General features: G+C 47.0%; 1 protein-coding gene across 4 annotated transcripts in view; it reads right to left on the reverse strand.

Annotated features, from left to right (window-relative positions):
- The window catches only part of ADAMTS17 (ADAM metallopeptidase with thrombospondin type 1 motif 17), a 363322-nt gene that overhangs the window by 20419 nt on the left and 324426 nt on the right, over positions 1-18477 (reverse strand). For all 4 annotated transcript variants that reach the window (XR_012415486.1, XM_015453452.4, XM_015453451.4 and 1 more), the window contains 2 exons: positions 7122-7326; positions 2843-2995 (listed from right to left, as the gene is read on the reverse strand). Coding sequence is in view for 3 of the 4 variants with exons in the window: in XM_015453452.4 (XP_015308938.1) it covers positions 2843-2995; positions 7122-7326 (358 nt within the window). In the remaining variant the exon portion in view is untranslated. The remainder of the gene's footprint in view (positions 1-2842; positions 2996-7121; positions 7327-18477) is intronic.

The raw sequence follows: 18477 nt of genomic DNA on the forward strand, positions 1-18477 counted from the left end.
GAGAGCTTTGAAGTTAAGTTTCTCTTAACTTCAGCGTAAGATACATCCTGGCAGCTCCATATTAAGCTTTATTAACATCCAAGTAACTGTGTGGCATCCCTGTTTGGTTTTGGGGACACTGGACTGACAGGCTCAGTTCTGTTGCCTTGGTCAGATGTTTTGATCAGGGAGTAAATAGGAAGGAGGTGTTTTAGGTCCTTCTCAAATTCACTGTTATCCAGAATAATAGTGCACCTTAGCACTACCAGGCAAACAGGGAATTGGGAAATTTGGCTTTTTTTTTTTTTTTTTTTTTTTTTTTTTTTTTTTTTACTCAAAGAGTTTGGAGAAATTTGTGTTCTGACTTGGGCTGATGGGAAGGTGGTAGCATTTCTGCAGGGATCAGATTCCGGTAAGTTTTGCCTTCCGATGGAAAAACCATTTTTCCTTTCGTAAAGCAGAGGCAGAAGCAAAATTACCTGCCTGAGCCATGTTGCCACATTTTCATAGCAAAGCCAAAACCTGAATGTTCAGGTGAAATTTCAGAAATAACACCGCACATCTACAACCATCTGATCTCTGATAAACCTGACAAAAACAAGCAATGGGGAAAGAATTCCCTATTTAATAAATGGTGTTGGGAAAACTGGCTAGCCATACGCAGAAAGCTGAAACTGGATCCCTTCCTTACACCTTATACAAAAAATAACTCAAGATGGATTAAAGATTTAAACCTAAGACCTAAAATCATAATAACCCTGGAAGAAAACTTAGGCAATACCACTCAGGACATAGGCATGGGCAAAGACTTCATGATTAAAACACCAAAAGCAATGACAACAAAAACCAAAATTGACAAATGGGATCTAATTAAACTAAAGAGCTTCTGCACAGCAAAACAAAACTAGCATCACAGTGAACAGGTAACCTACAGAATGGGAAAAAAATTTGCAATCTATCCATATGACAAAGGGCTAATATCTAGAATCTACAAAGAACCTTAAACAAATTTACAAGAAAAAAACAAACAACCCCATCAAAAAGTAGGCAAAGGATATGAACAGACACTTCTCAAAAGAAGACATTCATGCAGCCAATAAACATGAAAAAAAAGCTCATCATCACTGGTCATTAGAGAAATGCAAATCAAAACCACAATGAGATATCATCTCACGCCAGTTAGAAAGGTGATCATCATAAAATCAGAAAACAACATGCTGGAGAGGATGTGGAGAAACAGGAACGCTTTTACACTGTTGGTGGGACTGTAAATTAGTTCAACCATTGTGGAAGACAGTGTGGTGATTCCTTAAGGATCTAGAACCAGAAATACCATTTGACCCAGCAATCCCTTTGCTGGGTATATCCCCAAAGGATTATAAATCATTCTACTATAAAGACACATGCACATGTATGTTTACTGTGGGACTGTTCACAATAGCAAAGAGGTGGAATCAACCCAAATGCCCATCAATGATAGACTGGGTAAAGAAAATGTAGCTGGCACACATATACCATGGAATACTATGTAGCCACAAAAAAGAATTAGTTCATGTCCTTTGCAGGGACATGGATGAAGCTGGAAACCATCATCCTCAGCAAACTAACACAGGAACAGAAAATCAAACACTGCAAGTTCTCACTCATAAGTGGGATTCGAACAATGGGAAAACGTGGACACAGGGAGGGGAACATCACACACCAGGGCCTGTTGGGGGATGGGGGACTAGGGAAAGGAGAACATTAGGACAAATACCTAATGCATACGGGACTTAAAACCTAGATGATGGGTTGATGGGTGCAGCAAACCACCATGGCACATGTATACTTATGTAACAAACCTGCACATTCTGCTATGTGCCTCAGAACTTAAAGTATAATAATAAAAAAAACTGTCTAAAGTGAAGATAATGAACATTCAGCTCAAGTAAACGTTTTTTTCACACACGGAACATATTGGCAGTCAATCATGTGATTAGAATATGCATTAAAATGTTGGGAAAAAATGCTAGCCACTAATTCCAACATGTTTAAGATACTGTGTAGGCTGAGCAAAAACCAATGGCTCTAGGTCAGCAGTTTGCAATCTTTGAGTGAAGAGATATCAGGAGAAGCAAGCAGGAGTTTTCCAGTTGCTAAGACCATACAGAAAGACAAACACGGTCTATGCTTACAGGAGGCGTGGTACAGATTTTGTGAAAAGACTCTCAAGAAAACCCACTAGAAGGTTCTTACAGGTGGCAGTGGTGCTCACCTTGGTCCCCAGAAAACAGGAATCATTCAAATGTATCAGATGAATGAAAAAAGAGGGGTTAAACAACAAATCATTTTTTTACTTGGAGAAACCTTCAATGGCCCTTTATTCACCCTTGGTCTTCAGAGTGCTGACCCCGCAGCTCTGTGATACCCCTCCCTGCTCCCACCTCAAGGCCCCCTGCCCTGTCTGTCCCTGCATCTCCAGGCCCTTGCCCAGGGGTCCTGGGAGTGAATGGAAGTGATGTTTGCCCCAAGTGTCCCCATGGCAGGAGGCTGGGGCCTGCCGGCCCACTGCACAGCATGGCAAGCCTGGCATCCAGGGCACGGGCGTCCTGCCTTGGGCTGCGTTTGGGTTCCTTCTGCATGCATGTGAAGCAGTGGGGTTCTCCCAGTGAGCCAGAAGGGGCAGTGCTGGTGCGGCCTGTGGGAAAAGCAGGGGAGGAAGCACGTGGGGTCTTGGGTAGTGGCAGCGGGTGGAAGGAAAGTGAATGTGCCTAGTTACGCTGGGACTGCCGTGTGGAATTGGAACCATCACAAGAGCTGAGCTCCCGACCCTCAAGCCCCCTGCACTGCGGCACAGAGAGAAATGCCAGCAGGCTGCTCTCACCGTAGACCAGTCCCCGGTTTTCCACTCATAGCAGCCTGAGTAGTCCTCGCAGGCCTCCTCGGCTCTCGGCCTGGTGGAGGCATCGCATTTCCCTTGTGAGTTGGTGCACGCCACAGTCCGTTTCCGCACCCCTTTTCCACAGTTGGCAGAACACTGCAAGACACCATTCGAATATTTAATCCAGTTTCAATTTGATTCAAGTCCATCAGCAGCTATTAACTCCCTCCGAGGTGCCAGGTGTGGGATGATGCAAAGACGAAAACCCACACTTCTGTCCTCAAAAAGCTCATGGTCTACAGGGTCTTATGCACATGGTCCCAGCTGGGGCACCAGCCAAGTGGCCAGTGTTGGGGAAGGGACCCAGGAATCAGGAGTGGGAAGAACCTGGGGTACTCGTGAGGTCACATGAGGGGAGTGGAATTCAGCGGCCACTTGTCAGGTCCAAAAGCTTAAGGCAATACATGAGCTCAAAGGGCAGGGGTGTGATGGAGCCATGAGTGCTGCAGGGAACAGGGCCCAGCTGGAGCAAGGTGAGGCCCTGAAGCTGAGTCCCAGGCCCCAGATCTTCCCAGATGGCCTCCAGGTGCACGTGCTTTGCTTGGGCCAGCCTGGGACAAAGACCTCGATCCAGCCAGGACAAGGAGGAGGCAGAAGGAAGGAAAAACCGCAGGTGACTTTCTCGTGAGGCAGGTGGAAAGCCTTCGCAGAGAGCTCCAGTGAATGTTTTAACGCAGACACCAAGAATGGTGACAGAGGCATGTCCCCTGTGGTAGTTTACTTACTTTCGGGAGACCTGGCAAGGGGCAGTGGGGAGGGGACCTGGGCAGGGCCTGTGGGTGATGAATGATGTGCACGCCCTCCAGAGTTCAGGATTCCCAGCAGCAAGAAGGTGTGAAGAGACAGAGGGCGTGACAGGGTGTCAGCACAGCAGATGGGTGCTCTGGGGTGCATCTGGAGCCTGTTCCTGACATGCCCACCACAGATCTTGGGGAGGGACGGTGCCTGGGCTGGCAAGAGCACTTACCATCTCCAAAAGCAAAGCAGAAGGAAGCCCAGGCAGAGCTGACCCATAGCCTCAGGAGGACAAAACTCACAAACAACTTGGCCCTGGGAGCCCTGTCCCTGACACAGGCGTAAACACATAACTTGGAAAGATGGTGTGCAGAAGGCTGGATTCTGCTAAGGCGGTTTCATACTTGCTCACTTTACCAAAAATATGGCAGGCTACAGCAGTGACTTTCTTGAGTTATAACAAACTCAACTTTAAAAAGTTCTAGGCCAAATTCAGTAGTTCACACTCATAATTCCAGCACTTTGGGAGGCTGAAGTGGGAGGCTCACTTGAGGCCAGGAGTTCAAGACCAGCCTGGGCAACATAGAGACCCCCATCTCTAAAGAAAAAAAAAAAATCCCACTGTGTCCACTGGAAAAAAGGTACATAAAGGACAAATGTTAATCCTGATATTTGTTATTAACATTTATCCAAAAATATGATCTAGCTTTCTCTCTTTTTTTTTTTTTTTGAGATAGTCTCACTCTGTCACTCAGGCTGGAGTGCAGTGGTGCAATCTTGGCTCACTGCAAGCTCCTGGGTTCAAGCAATTCTCCTGCCTCAGCCTCCTGAGTAGCTGGGACTACAGGCACATGCCACCACGCCTGGCTGATTTTTGTATTTTTAGTAGAGATGGGATTTCACCATGTTGGCCAGGATGCTCTCGATCTCCTGACCTCATGATCCACCCGCCTTGGCCTCCCAAAGTGCTGGGATTACAGGTGTGAGCCACCACGCCCAGCCTCTCTTTCTTATGAATTCAATTAAGCTCTTTGTCTAAAGATCCTATGAGGTTTTCTTTCAAGGCTAATTTAGGCTGGTTTGAAACACACATGCTTCAGAACTGGCTGCAATGTCCCCTTCAGGGAGTGGAGAGAGTTGCTGTGTGTGGAGTGTGGAGCTGGTTTAAAGGGTCCTCAGATGCCAGGGGTCAGTCCACGGTGGGCTTTGCATGCAGGAGCCCCGGGGCACTGCACTGGAGGGCTACCCCTTGCTTCTCTGTGTGGCAAGGTTTCCTGACCATTTCAGCAACTCTGTCCTCACTGTCTGACTTGTGGGCTACCCCTGGCACCAGCACCCACACAACTTGCTCCTCTGCAACCAGGAGCCCATGCACCATTTCTGCCTAAGTTCACTGTTGCCTGGTCTTTACTTTGCATTCCTCGCCTCTTCCCCTTGAATTTCAAGCTCTGAACATCCAGCCTATTTCTTAATCAAACCCTGACCCTTAACCAAACTCTGACCAGCAACCTATTCTTTCTGAAGCCTTTGTCTAAGCTGTGCCAGCTTAGACTCCAAAGGGGCCTAGGAGGGTGCCCTTCAGTCTCTCTGCTTTCCATCACGGGCGGGGTCTGCAAGCTGAGGACAGGAGAAACTCACTACCTTTTCCTTCCCTCTGGATATTTGATCCTTCTTCTAATAAAGTCGGGAAGAAGCTGGGGGTAGGTAGTGAGAGCAATCAACAGAGCTGGTTGGATAAAAGTGAGCACGTCGACAAAAACTCTCCCTCAAGGAACTGAAACCCATTTGCTTCCAGCGGAAGACAGACTCACTCTGGGACTTCAGTACTTGGGAAGCGGCAGAAGTACTAGCTTCGCGAGCTTCCCGTGGGGAATGATTTGATTCCAAGTTAAATGTTCAGAAGAAAGCGTTTTGTTCAAGCCTGGGCTAAACCAGAGTTAGGCTGACTGGTGTGGTGCTCGTTTGGGATTAGGATTAGGTGTGCACATAGATACAGGCACAGAGAAATTTATTTAAATCTTGCTCCCACTGTCTCACATTTTCCAAATGCAGAGATCTTCAGTGCTGTAATGATAATTGATGATGTCAGGCTTGTTGGGGAGGCATTTTTTTCCTCCATAAAAAGAGTCTGAGTGGATTTTTTTTTTTTTTTTTTTTTTTTTGAGACAGAGTTTCATTCTTGTTGCCCAGGCTGGAGTGCAATGGAGCAATCTTGGCTCACTGCAACCTCTGCCTCCCGGGTTCAAGTGATTCTCCTGCCTCAACCTCCCAAGTAGGTGGGATTACAGGAGTGCACCACCATGCTTGGCTACTTTTTTGTATTTAGTAGAGACAGGGTTTCACCACTGAGTAGAAAATTTATAGTTTTGATCTGATCAAAGCACAAATCTTACTTGGATCGAGAGCTAGGCAATTAAAACCCAAAGGCTCACCTAGGGTACTGGAAAGGGGAGGGGGCTGAATACCTGCCTCAACTCTGCCAGCAAGCGGCCGAAAAAAATCCCTCTAATGTTAAACTGACAAATGTCAGCATATATAAAGAAAAAAAAAAAACAATCAAACAACAAAATCTCAAACTCTCTTCCTTTCCTAAAATATCATAAAATGTAGGATAAAGATTCAGATCTATAAACAAATACATGCCACAATCTATTTGAAAATTAACCTTTGTTTTAGAGCAGCCAATGGCAGAGTTTTCCTTCATTAAAAATGGGCTGAATACTTTGTTATTCAAAATAATTCCAACTGTTTGGCAATAGAGGGAACTTTAAAAATATTTTCCACACTAAAGAGTGTCTTGGATGAGCCTCTCTGAGTTTCCTAGACTACTCTGGTGGAAGACCTGAGGGAAGCCTGCCCTTTATTCAGCTTTTTTTTTTTTTTTTTGAGTTTTATAGCCAAACAGTCAAAATCATTAATGCAAAGTCAATGCAAAGCCCTGAAGGATGACATCACCAAAGATAAAATCGTACTCCCAGGACCAACCTTCAAAGTTAAGACTTAAGGCTTAATCCACTTCTTTCCAAAACATTTTATGGCATGACATTTGTAACTCCAACTTGCACACTAAAAGCTGTCCCTCCTGGCATCTGACTCTTGTATTCTACAAAGACTGCTGGGGGATTAAAGGAAAACCTTTGAAACCACCTTCCCAGCCTGAGCACACCACAGTTAAATACACTCAAAGGAGAATTAAAAAGTCGGTCAGTATCTGTCTGTCCTATCTTGATGTGGGAATTTTCATAGGAAATGGGATCAAATTGTCCTTCACTGTGGTGTCAACATGTACATCATGAGAGACATGGTATCTGTGTTTTTGTAGCCACGCTGTTATCTGAGATGGAAATTAAGAACACATGAGCTATAACACAACTTCGAGCTGACCTGGGGGCGAGCGAGGGCTGGGAGGCACCAGAATGTCACCAATACCGTGGCACCGTGTTGGAGTCCCTGTGGCTGAGTCCTGGCGGCAAGCCCAGGCACCCACCTGTGACCACTCAGATGCCTCCCAGATGGACAGGCAGTCCTGGCCTTCACAGCTCTGCACTGCCGCCGGCCGGGGACCCGGGCAGTAGAGGGGCCGCGTAGCGATGTGTGTGCCGTTCTGCAGCTGGTACACGCAGGTCACCTCCCGGTGCTGGAAGCCTTTCTCACAGGTCGCCGAGCAGGGGCTCCACGGACCTGCTACCCACCTGCCAGACAGGAGGAAAGAGAGAGAGAATGACTCGGGTGAGAGGCCAGCCTCTCCGGAAGGCCTTCCAGCCGGATCCTGGAATTGCTGCCCTGTGGTGGGAGAGAGGGAGGCAGACTCGGGAAGCTTTTCAGTCAACCTTGGACATAATTCAGAGTATCGGCACAGAAGGAATGACTTGAGTGGTCCTCTGGTTGGATGGTCTCCTCAGCACAGACATCTTTCTGCAATCAACACCCCTACGGCAGACGGAATTATCTGGTCATGGCCTCCATCTAGGGAATTACATATCTGCCTGTTGTCACAGGACCTGCTTCTTTTGACAGGGTGTGAGTGAACAGGATGCTGGCCACGTCCCGGCAGAAGCTCTGAACGTGGTTATGCGGTTTGGCTCTGATTCTCTTTGCTTCTTACCCTCTGCAGGGAGAACAGTCCCAGTACAGGGAATGCCCCTACAGACAGCCTGCACCACTACCACCTGCACTTCTGTCAGTGACCAAGATGTTGGAGTTGTTTGTCACTGTGGCAATAGGGGATTGATACAGCCATTGACAAAGAACCCCCCACCCCACACCAGTCCCAGCTTGATTAACCAGAACTAGGCCCTCCCTGCTTTCCAGAGCCTCCAGGGATGGCTGTGATACTTGAGAGTGGCAAGTTGTGGGCTGTGGGAAGACAGAGGCTGTTGAGTTTGGCATCTGAAAGTGTTCTTCTAAAACTTCAACTCAGGCCGGGCAGTAGCTCACGCCTGTAATCCAAACATTTTGGGAGGTTGAGGCAGGTGGATCACTTAAGGTCAGGAGTTCGAGACCAGCCTGGCCAACATGGTGAAACCCCATCTCTACTAAAAATACAAAAAATTATCCAGGTGTGGTGTCACATGCCTGTAATCCCAGCTACTCAGGAGGCTGAGGCCGGAGAATCGCTTGAACCCAGCGGGTGGAGGCTGCAGTGAGCTGAGATCGCACCACTGCACTCCAGCCTGGGTGACAGAGCAAGACTCTGTCCCCCCCAAAAATAAAAACAAAAAATAAAACATGAAACTTCAGCTCCCTGCGCGACAGCCTGATGATCCGATGCAGCAGGCGTCTGTTGGCCTCAGGTCACTGGACAGCAGCTGAGCAGCTTGGGAATCATGCTTCCTCAGGACACACATAGGCTTTCCAGTGCCCTCTGGGGAACACTGAGGGATCTCGACTGCTTGGTTTCTGGATGAGCCAACTGGCTTTGCCCTTTCTTGTCCTGCCTCATAAACTCCTTGCTCCCAAGAGTTCACCACCTGACAAAGCAGCTTGACCTGCGCACCGCCAGGTCTCACGGCCACTCAGTTCCTCCTCATTAGTCAAAAACAGTCCTGAATCCCGCCCCAAACCAAGTCTGATCATGCCGTGCTAGGCCATCCCACTGTTGAGCAATGTCTACAGCTTTTGCCCACTGGGAGGATCCTTTGAATGGGTACTGGATGGTGCCAACTGTCTCTCACTTTCCAGTCCCAGCTGAATGGCTCATTTGACCATCCAGGCGCTGCAGATTTACTGAGGGCCTCCCACGTGCCAGGCACCTTCTAGGTTCTGATGAGTAGGCAGTGAGTGAAACAAAGTCCCTGCCCTCTGAAGCTTACATTCTCAGGGGGGCAGACCATATATGCCCAGTGAACCATATATATCACCATAGCATATATAACAAATGTACTAGATGAGATTAGAGACTGTAACACACAGTCACAAGTGCTTTAGAGACAAGTCAAGCAGTGTGAGCAGAACAGGGAGTAGGTGGGGGTGACTGCTATCTTACAGCAGGATGCAGGGAAGGCCTCACTGGGAAGAGGACATCTGAGCAGAGCCTGGGAGGAAGTGAGCCCTGTGGCTACACGGGTAAAGGCTTCCAAGGCAGAGGTCACAGGGGTGCAAAGGCCGTGGTGGAGGGGCACGCTGGTGGGGTGGAGGCGGAGTGAGGGAGGGGAGAGTGAGAGTGAGGGGAAAGGATGGGATTTGGGAGGCAGAAGGGTGAGATTCCCAGGGCCTGGCTGGCCCAGATGGCTGTTGTTCAAATAAGATGGAGTCCTGCAGGGTTTTGAGAGAGGAGTGACATGTTCCTTTTGGCTCTGAGAGGGCCACCGGCTCGGTATGGATGCCAGTTTATAGTGGGCAGAAGAATGGCAAGGCGACCAGAGGAGGCTCCTGCAGCAATCCCGGTGAGGATGGGGCTGGTTTGAACCAACTGGGGTGGCGCTGGCATCTCTGGTGCTGAGAAGACAGAGCTACCTGGGCTCCTCCCCTCCATCCCAAACTGTCCCTCCTTGTTCCAGGGCACCTCTTCTGAAGCTAAGTCCTAATCCCCTTGGCAGACTCATGACTCTGTCCTCAGGCTTCCGGGGCCTAACTCCAGTGAAGCCTTTCTTGGATCCCTGGCTCACATGGCAGGGATGGGAGCCACAGTGACTCCCTCGGGGTGCAGTTGTGAGGACAAGTGGCACATTGTCCATAAACTGCTTACAACAGTGTCTGGCACACGGACACCCATGTAAATGTAACTCTTAGCTATCATTGCTGTCACTGTCTCCTCGGTAAGAGATGGAGAACTCCTGCAGGGTGGCCATGAGTCTCATCTCAGCACCCAGCCACTACTCAACACGAAGAGAACTGAGCTAAATTCTACACATTTCTCCTAGTTCATTTCTCCTAGTTTCTGGTCTTTGGAGTAACCCAGAGACCTTCTTAAATATGTGAAGACAGCTCTTTTGTTCCCCTTTAAGTTTTCTCTTCTTTTGGCCAAAAGAGTTTGTGTGGCAGATGTTCAATCCCTCCCATTCATTTTCTACTCAGTCACTACTTTTCTTACAGTGGACAACACGGCCCAGATGTGGCCTGGAAGCAGCAAGAATGAACGTGATGAATAGGGACAATAAGCACACACAAACTAAAAAACTAGTCACTATCTCCTTTTTTTTTTTGAGGTGGAGTTTTGCTCTTGTCACCCAGCACCCAGGCTGGAGCACAATGGCACGATCTCGGCTCACTGCAACCTCCACCTCCCAGGTTCAAGCGATTCGCCTGCCTCAGCCTCCCGAGTAGTCGGGCTTACAGGCATGCGCCACCACGCCCGGCTAATTTTTGTATTTTTAGTAGAGACGGGTTTCACCATGTTGGTCAGGCTGGTCTCAAACTCCTGACCTCAGATGATCCACCAGCCTTGGCCTCCCAAAGTGCTGGGATTACAGGCATGAGCCACTGTGCCCGGCCCCAACCATACAGCTCCCCCAGAATATATCTTAACACTAAAAATATAGAAGAGACATAGTCTCAAATAAAGGAGACATCTTTAAAATGAATAAAAACCTATGTTTATTTCTCTCATTACTCCTGAGAAATGGTGAAAGCTTTCAGAACAGACTGGTTTCTAGAGTCATCACTGTAGAAATATTGACCCCAGGACACAGATCTTATGCCTGCTGGGGGCTATGGTCAAGAAAACAGAAGAACACTAGAAGGTGCTCTTGGAAGGAGATACGGAAAATATTCAGTGGGGCAGACATTTACTGAGCGTCAACCAGGTTCACTAGACTTCTGGGCCTTCATAGGACCCAACACTCTCCCCAAGATGAGAATGACGATGGCCATGACCCAGGCATGACCATTATCCTTGAACCTAGAATAAGCCACATCTCTCCCAAAGGAAAAAAAATGTCTGTACCTGGGAAGAAGAGGCACAGAATAGGAGATTGGTAGCTGTGATTCTTTGCTTACAATCACAAAATAAACTGGTCCCTTTCCTTTTTGTTTTAAAAAAGGAAACTGGTTGTAGCACAGAGAATTTTGACGGTAGCAAAACTGCTTTGTATGATGCTATAATGGTGGAAACATGTCATAAATTTGTCCAAACCCACAAAATATGCAACACTGAGAATGAAGCCTACGATGAACCATAGGCCGGGCGCGGTGGCTCAAGCCTGTAATCCCAGCACTTTGGGAGGCCGAGACGGGCGGATCACGAGGTCAGGAGATCGAGACCATCCTGGCTGACACGGTGAAACCCCGTCTCTACTAAAAAAAATACAAAAACTTAGCCGGGCGAGGTGGCGGGCGCCTGTAGTCCCAGCTACTCGAGAGGCTGAGGCAGGAGAATGGCGTAAACCCGGGAGGCGGAGCTTGCAGTGAGCTGAGATCCGGCCAGTGCACTCCAGCCTGGGCGACAGAGCGAGACTCCGTCTCAAAAAAAAAAAAGAAAAAAAAAAAAAAAAAAGATGAACCATAGACGTGGGTGATAATGATGTAGTGATGTGTCAGGGTAGGTCCATCAGCTGTAACAAATGTAGCATCTGGTGGGGCAGACCATGCGTGCCTGTAGCAGGCAGTATATGAGAAATCTGTCTGTACCTTCCTCTCAATTTTGATGTGAACCTAAAAGTACTCTATAGAATCAAGTCTAGGCCGGGCGCAGTGACTCACACCTGTAATCCCAGCACTTTGGGAGGCCAAGGTGGGTGGATCACCTGAGGTCAGGAGTTCAAGATCAGCCTGGCCAGTATGGTAAAACCCCATCTCTACTAAAATACAAAAGTAGCCCAGCGTGGTGGTGTGCACCTGTGGTCCCAGATACTTGGGAGGCTGAGGCGAGAGAACTGTTTGAACTGGGGAGGCAGAGGTTGCAATGAGCTGAGATTGTACCACTGCACTCCAGCCTGCCAGCCTGAGGAACAGAGTGAGACTCAGTACCCCCGGCCCCCGCCTCCACCAAAAAAAAAAAAAAGAATCAAGTCTATTAAGATTAAAAAAAAAAAAGCTAAAACCAAAAAAAAAAAGAAAGAAATTTGAATGTGATTTTCTTTTTTAAAATAGGGACTCTGACTTCATCAATGTTACCCAACTTGATACTATTTCTGTATTTTAAGCAGCCAGATTAAAACATATTAATCTCCCCATCCTGGGCTTCTTTTTGTCTCTCATGAACTGACTCCCACTGGATCTCCTTTGTCTTGCCCTTTTGCAGTTGACTTTGTGAATAAAGACGTCAGGCTTTAGGGTGAGACCTGTTTGGCGCTATTGTGCTGAATCCAACTGTGAAAACAGCTTTGAGTCTGCTCCCGCCTTTGTATCTGCTGTGCTTCCAGGGTCAAGCCTGAGAAGTGGGGCCCCTATGTCTTGCTCATGGGGATGCCACTTGGCATGCCGTAGGCCACAGGATGCATTGCCATTGCCAGCACGTGACCACGGCAGGTGCTCTAGTGGACGTGGGCGGTGATTCTGGCCAACACACAGGTCACATCCAAGACACACGGAAGGGACAGGGGATGAGTTGGGCAAGGATCAGTAGTCCTGCCCCGGATGTCTCTACATCCCCTGTCCCCTTGCTGACTTAAAAAGCCAGATCTGCGGGGAAACAGAGTCAAGAGGAACGTGGAAAAAGCAAAAATTTCATTCAAAAAGTTTTGTATATTTAAGAGGCTTCCCACAAAAGTGATTTCTTGATTTGAGCAATTTGGAGAAATGGCCCTGGCAGGGGCACTGTTTTCACACGGGAGATTCCCGCAGAGTGGCGAGGGGTGGCTAGCTGTCCAGCCTCTTCTCTCCTTTGCCTCTGGTGCCAGAATGGAACATACCTCAGGCATCCCTCCTTCCTGCTGTCCAGCCCTTTCCAGTGGAGTTCTTACAATCTCCCTCCTCGTCGCGGCCCAGAGCCTCACAGTGGGAGGGTGACATAGCCCCCAGCACCTGGGGTGTAAGTGCAGCACACGGGTGCCACCCTGCTTCTGAGCCAGGGATTCTCTGCCATTCATCCCTCCTCTGGGGCTGCCCCTGCCTCCCTCCTATGGTGCAATGGGCATTGCCAGAGGGACTGATAAACTCTCGTGTCCTGGGGCCAGCTGGAATTAAAAAACAAGCTCCACCTGCCGACAGTGCAGCCTCCTGACCCCACCATGGGGGAGCTCGAGTCTCCCCATGACAGAGGAGCACAAATGCACTCATGACTGCGGGTCCCACACCGGGCAGCTCAGGGCACAGCCCTTGCTCCACGCCCTTCCTTCCTCTCCCGCTCCTACTTCCCAGCTCTGCCTGGGGTTCTAGATGTACAGTCAGAAATATGGCTCAGCCCTAAGGAGCCACATAACCAGCTGGATCAGCAGTATACGAGGCTCACTCCTGTAGAGGAGGTGAACATGGGGCCATGGGGGCCCAGGGAGGCACCTTGCTCTGCCTCAGGGTTGGGGAAGTGATGTCTGAGCTGAGTCTCAGTCAGCAGGGTTAGCCGTGAATAAGCTAGGCCACTGTATCCTGGTTTACTCAGTTTTAAACTCTATTATCCAGTGTTAGAATGGTACATAGCCACTGAATGGCTATGTGGATGACAGATTAAAAAACAATATGGTAAGATATTTGCAGCTTCAAAGAGAATAAAACATCTAGGAATCCAACTTACAAGAGATGTAAAGGACCTCTTCAAGGAGAACTATAAACCACTGCTCAGTGAAATAAAAGAGGACACAAACAAATGGAAGAACACAACATGCTCTTGGATAGGAAGAATTAATATTGTGAAAATGGCCATACTGCCCAAGGTAATTTATAGATTCAATGCCATCCCCATTAAGCTACCAATGACTTTCTTCACAGAATCGGAAAAAACTGCTTTAAAGTTCATATGGTACCAAAAAAGACCCCAAATTGCCAAGACAATCCTAAGTCAAAAGAACAAAGCTGGAGGCATCACGCTACCTGACTTCAAACTATACTACAAGGCTACAGTGACCAAAACAGCATGGTACTGGTACCAAAACAGAGATATAGACCAATGGAACAGAACAGAGTCCTCAGAAATAATACCACACATCTACAGCCATCTGATCTCTGACAAACCTGACAAAAACAAGAAATGGGGAAAGGATTCCCTATTTAATAAATGGTACTGGGAAAATTGGCTAGCCATAAGTAGAAAACTGAAACTGGATCCTTTCCTTACTCCTTATATGAAAATTAATTCAAGATGGATTAGAGACTTAAATGTTAGACCTAAAACCATAAAAACCCTAGAAGAAAACCTAGGTAATACCATTCAGGACATAGGCATGGGCAAGGACTTCATGTCTAAAACACCAAAAGCAACGGCAACAAAAGCCAAAACTGACAAATGGGATCTAATTAAACTAAGGAGCTTCTGCACAGCAAAAAAAACCCACAAAAAACAAAAAAAAAACAAAAACAAAAAACAAAAAAAAACTACCATCAGAGTGAACAGGCAACCTACAGAATGGGAGAAAATTTTTGCAATCTACTCATCTGACAAAGGGCTAATATCCAGAACCTATAAAGAACTCAATGAAATTTACAAGAAAAAAACAACCCCATCAAAAAGTGGGCAAAGGATATGAACAGATACTTTTCAAAAGAAGACATTCATACAGCCAACAGACACATGAAAAAATGCTCATCATCACTCACCATCAGAGAAATGCAAATCAAAACCACAATGAGATACCATCTCACACCAATTAGAATGGCAATCATTAAAAAGTCACGAAACAACAGGTGCTGGAGAGGATGTGGAGAAATAGGAACACTTTTACACTGTTGGTGGGACTGTAAACTAGTTCAACCATTGTGGGAAACAGTGTGGCGATTCCTCAAGGATCTAGAACTAGAAATACCATTTAACCCAGCCATCCCATTACTGGGTATATACCCAAAGGATTATAAATCATGCTGCTATAAAGACACATGCACACGTATGTTTATTGCGGCACTATTCACAATAGCAAAGACTTGGAATCAACCCAAATGTCCATCAGTGACAGACTAGATTAAGAAAATGTGGCACATATACACCATGGAATACTATGCAGCCATAAAAAAGGATGAGTTTGTGTCCTTTGTAGGGACATGGATGCAGCTGGAAACCATCATTCTCAGCAAACTATCACAAGGACAGAAAACCAAACACCACATGTTCTCACTCATAGGTGGAAAATGAACAATGAGATCACTTTCATTGGACACAGGAAGGGGAATATCACACACTGGGACCTATTGTGGGGAGGGGGGAAGGATAGCATTAGGAGATATACCTAATGTAAATGACGAGTTAATGGGTGCAGCACACCAACATGGCACATGTATACCTATGTAACAAACCTGCACATTGTGCACATGTACCCTAGAACTTAAAGTATAATAATAATTTTAAAAAAACTAACTCAAAAAATAAGAAGAAGAAGAAGAAGAAGAAAAAGAAAATGTGGCACATATACACCATGGAATACTATGCAGCCATAAAAAAGCATGAGTTCGTGTCCTTTGTAGGGACATGGATGCAGCTGGAAACCATCATTCTCAGCAAACTATCGCAAGAACAGAAAACCAAACACCGCACGTTCTCACTTATAGGGAATTGAACAATGAGATCACTTGGACTCTGGAAGCGGAACATCACACACCGGGGCCTATTGTGGGGAGGGTGGAGGGGGGAGGGATAGCATTAGGAGATATACCTAATGTAAATGACGAGTTAATGGGTGCAGCACACCAACATGGCACATGTACACATATGTAACAAACCTGCACGTTGTGCACATGTACCCTAGAACTTAGAGTATAATAATAATAAAAAAAAAATATTTGCACCCCTGTGTTCACAGCAGCATTATTCACAATAGCCAAAAGGTGGAGGTGACCCAAGTGTCCACCAAAGGATGAATAGATAAAGTGTAGTTTATGCATACAAGAGAACATTACTTGGTTATCAAAAAGGCGATTCTGATGCAGGCTATGACATGGATGAGCTTTATGCCAAGAGAAAGAAGGCAATAACCAAAGGACAAATCCTGTGCAATTCCACTTATGTGAGATCCCTGGAGCAGTCAGATTTATAGAGACAAAGTAGAATGATGGTTGCCAGGGGCTGAGGGGAAGGGGGAATAGGGAGTTCGTGTTCAGTGGGGGCAGGAAAGTGCTGTGGTTGGATGGTGGTGATGGCTGCATTAGGTGAAGGTACTTACTGCCACTGAACTGTACAATTACAAAAGGTCAAGATGGTAAATTTTATGTGTATTTTACCACAATTTAAAAAGATGGTATCAGTGGGTGGTTAGAAGCAAGTTGTAAATCAGTGAAGAAAAGTCACAGAAGCAGTGTTTCTTAAGCCCCAGGCAGCTGAAGGGGAGAGCAGAGGGCTGTGCCCCGGGGTGCACACGTTCACGCCTGCAGTGCAGGAGGAGCCGTCTACAGGGGTTGCTGTGTGGTCTTCATGCACAAGCACTCCACAGCGTATTTTAGCTGTTTTTCAGCTAGACTTCTTGCTTCTGATCTTGACAAATCTCAATGAGATATGGGCAGAAAATGACTTTCTTAAAAGTTTTTTTTTTTTTTTTTTTTTTGGTGGCATAAAGAAATCACTTCACCCAAACCACCTACAGGAGCCCACCTACGATACTTGAACACCACTGTGCAACTAAACACCACAGTAAAATCACACTGACTCCAAATCCAGTAATTTGGGAAAGAAATTATATAGTTCTGTAAAAGAATTTATATTCCAATTACATTGTAGGCCCTATTTTTTTCCACTAGTAAGCCCTAAAAAACGTTAACAGCAACATTTATTAGCTGAGTTTGAGTTAGCTGCTCTTCTTAAAAGCATGATACTGTAATTCTTTTTTTTTTTTTTGAGTGGAGTCTCACTCTGTCACCCAGAATGGAGTGCAATAGCGCAATCTCAGCTTACTGCAGCCTCCACCTCCTGAGTTCAAGGGATTCTGGTGCCTCAGCCTCCCGAGTAGCTGGGATTACAGGTGTGCTCCACCATGCCTGGCTAATTTTTGTATTTTTGGTAGATTCTGGGTTTCACCATGTTGGCCAGGCTAGTCTTTAAGTCCTGACCTCAAGTGATCTGCCTGCCGTGGCCTCCCAAAGTGCTGGGATTACGGACATAAGCAATCACGCTCGGCTCATTTTTGCAGTTTTAGTAGAGATGGAGTTTTGGCACGTCTGCCAGGTGGGTCTTGAACTCCTGGCATAAAGTGATCAGCCTGCCTCAGCCTCCCAAAGTGCTGGGAGTACAGGCATGAGCCACCACGCCTGGCTGAAACTGTAATTCTTTAGGAAGCCACAGTTAACACTTCTCTAATTCAGGGCACCCCTTCTCCCGTTCCTCTGCAGGAGTCAGAACGGACTCTGCTTCCTTTCCTGCCTAGCAGCGACTCAGTTCCTCCGCATATGCTTCAAGTTAAAGTATCCTAATGAGATGCTTCAGGCAGCTCAGTGACCACATGAGACCCTGCCTGTATTCTTATTGCTACTGTAACAAATTACCCCCAACTTCATGGCTCAAAATAACAGAGATTTATTATCTTGCAGTTCTGGAGATCAGAAGTCTGGCATGAGTCTCTCAAATCTAGAACCAGGGTGCTGAGAGGGCTGGTTCCTCCTGGAGACTACAGGGAAGAATCCATCTCCTGCCTTTTTCGGCTCTGCGCTGCCCCATTCCTAGGCTTGGGGCCTCTTCCTCCATCCTCAAGGCCAGGAGTGGCGGGGGAGTGTTTCTCACACTGTGTCACTCCGACCTTCTCTTCTGACTCATCTCCTACTTGGAAGGACCCTTGTGATGACCCCAGACTCACCCAGATAATCCAGAATAATCTACTTTAAGACCAGCTCATTACCAACCCGATAATCCGTTGGCCTTAAAATTTGCCAATAAAAGGACTGCCAATAAAAGCATCACAACTGACTACCAACCTGTATTAGTTTGCTAGAATTGTCGTTAAAAGTATCATGAACTGGGCGACTTAAAACAACAGGAATCTATTCCCTCACAGTTTTGGAGGCCAGAAGTCCAAAACCATGGTGTCAGCACGGCTGGTCCTCCCTGAGGGCCCTGATGGAGAATGTGTTCTGTGTCTCTCTCCTAGGTTCTGGTGGCGGCTGGGAAGCCTTGGTGTTCCCTGGCATGCAGAAGCATCACTCCAGCCCCAGCCCCAGCCTGCATCTTCCCACAGTGTCCTCTGTGTGTCTGTGTCCTCACATGACCCTCTTCTTATAAGGACACCTGCCATATTGGATCAAGGCCCCAACCTACTTCAGTATGATATCATTTTACCTAATTACATCTGCCACGACCCTATTTCCAAATAAGATCACATTTTGAGATACTGGGGGTTAGG

The sequence above is a fragment of the Macaca fascicularis genome, chromosome 7 (assembly GCF_037993035.2).
Source record: "Macaca fascicularis isolate 582-1 chromosome 7, T2T-MFA8v1.1".
Lineage (NCBI taxonomy): Eukaryota > Metazoa > Chordata > Mammalia > Primates > Cercopithecidae > Macaca > Macaca fascicularis.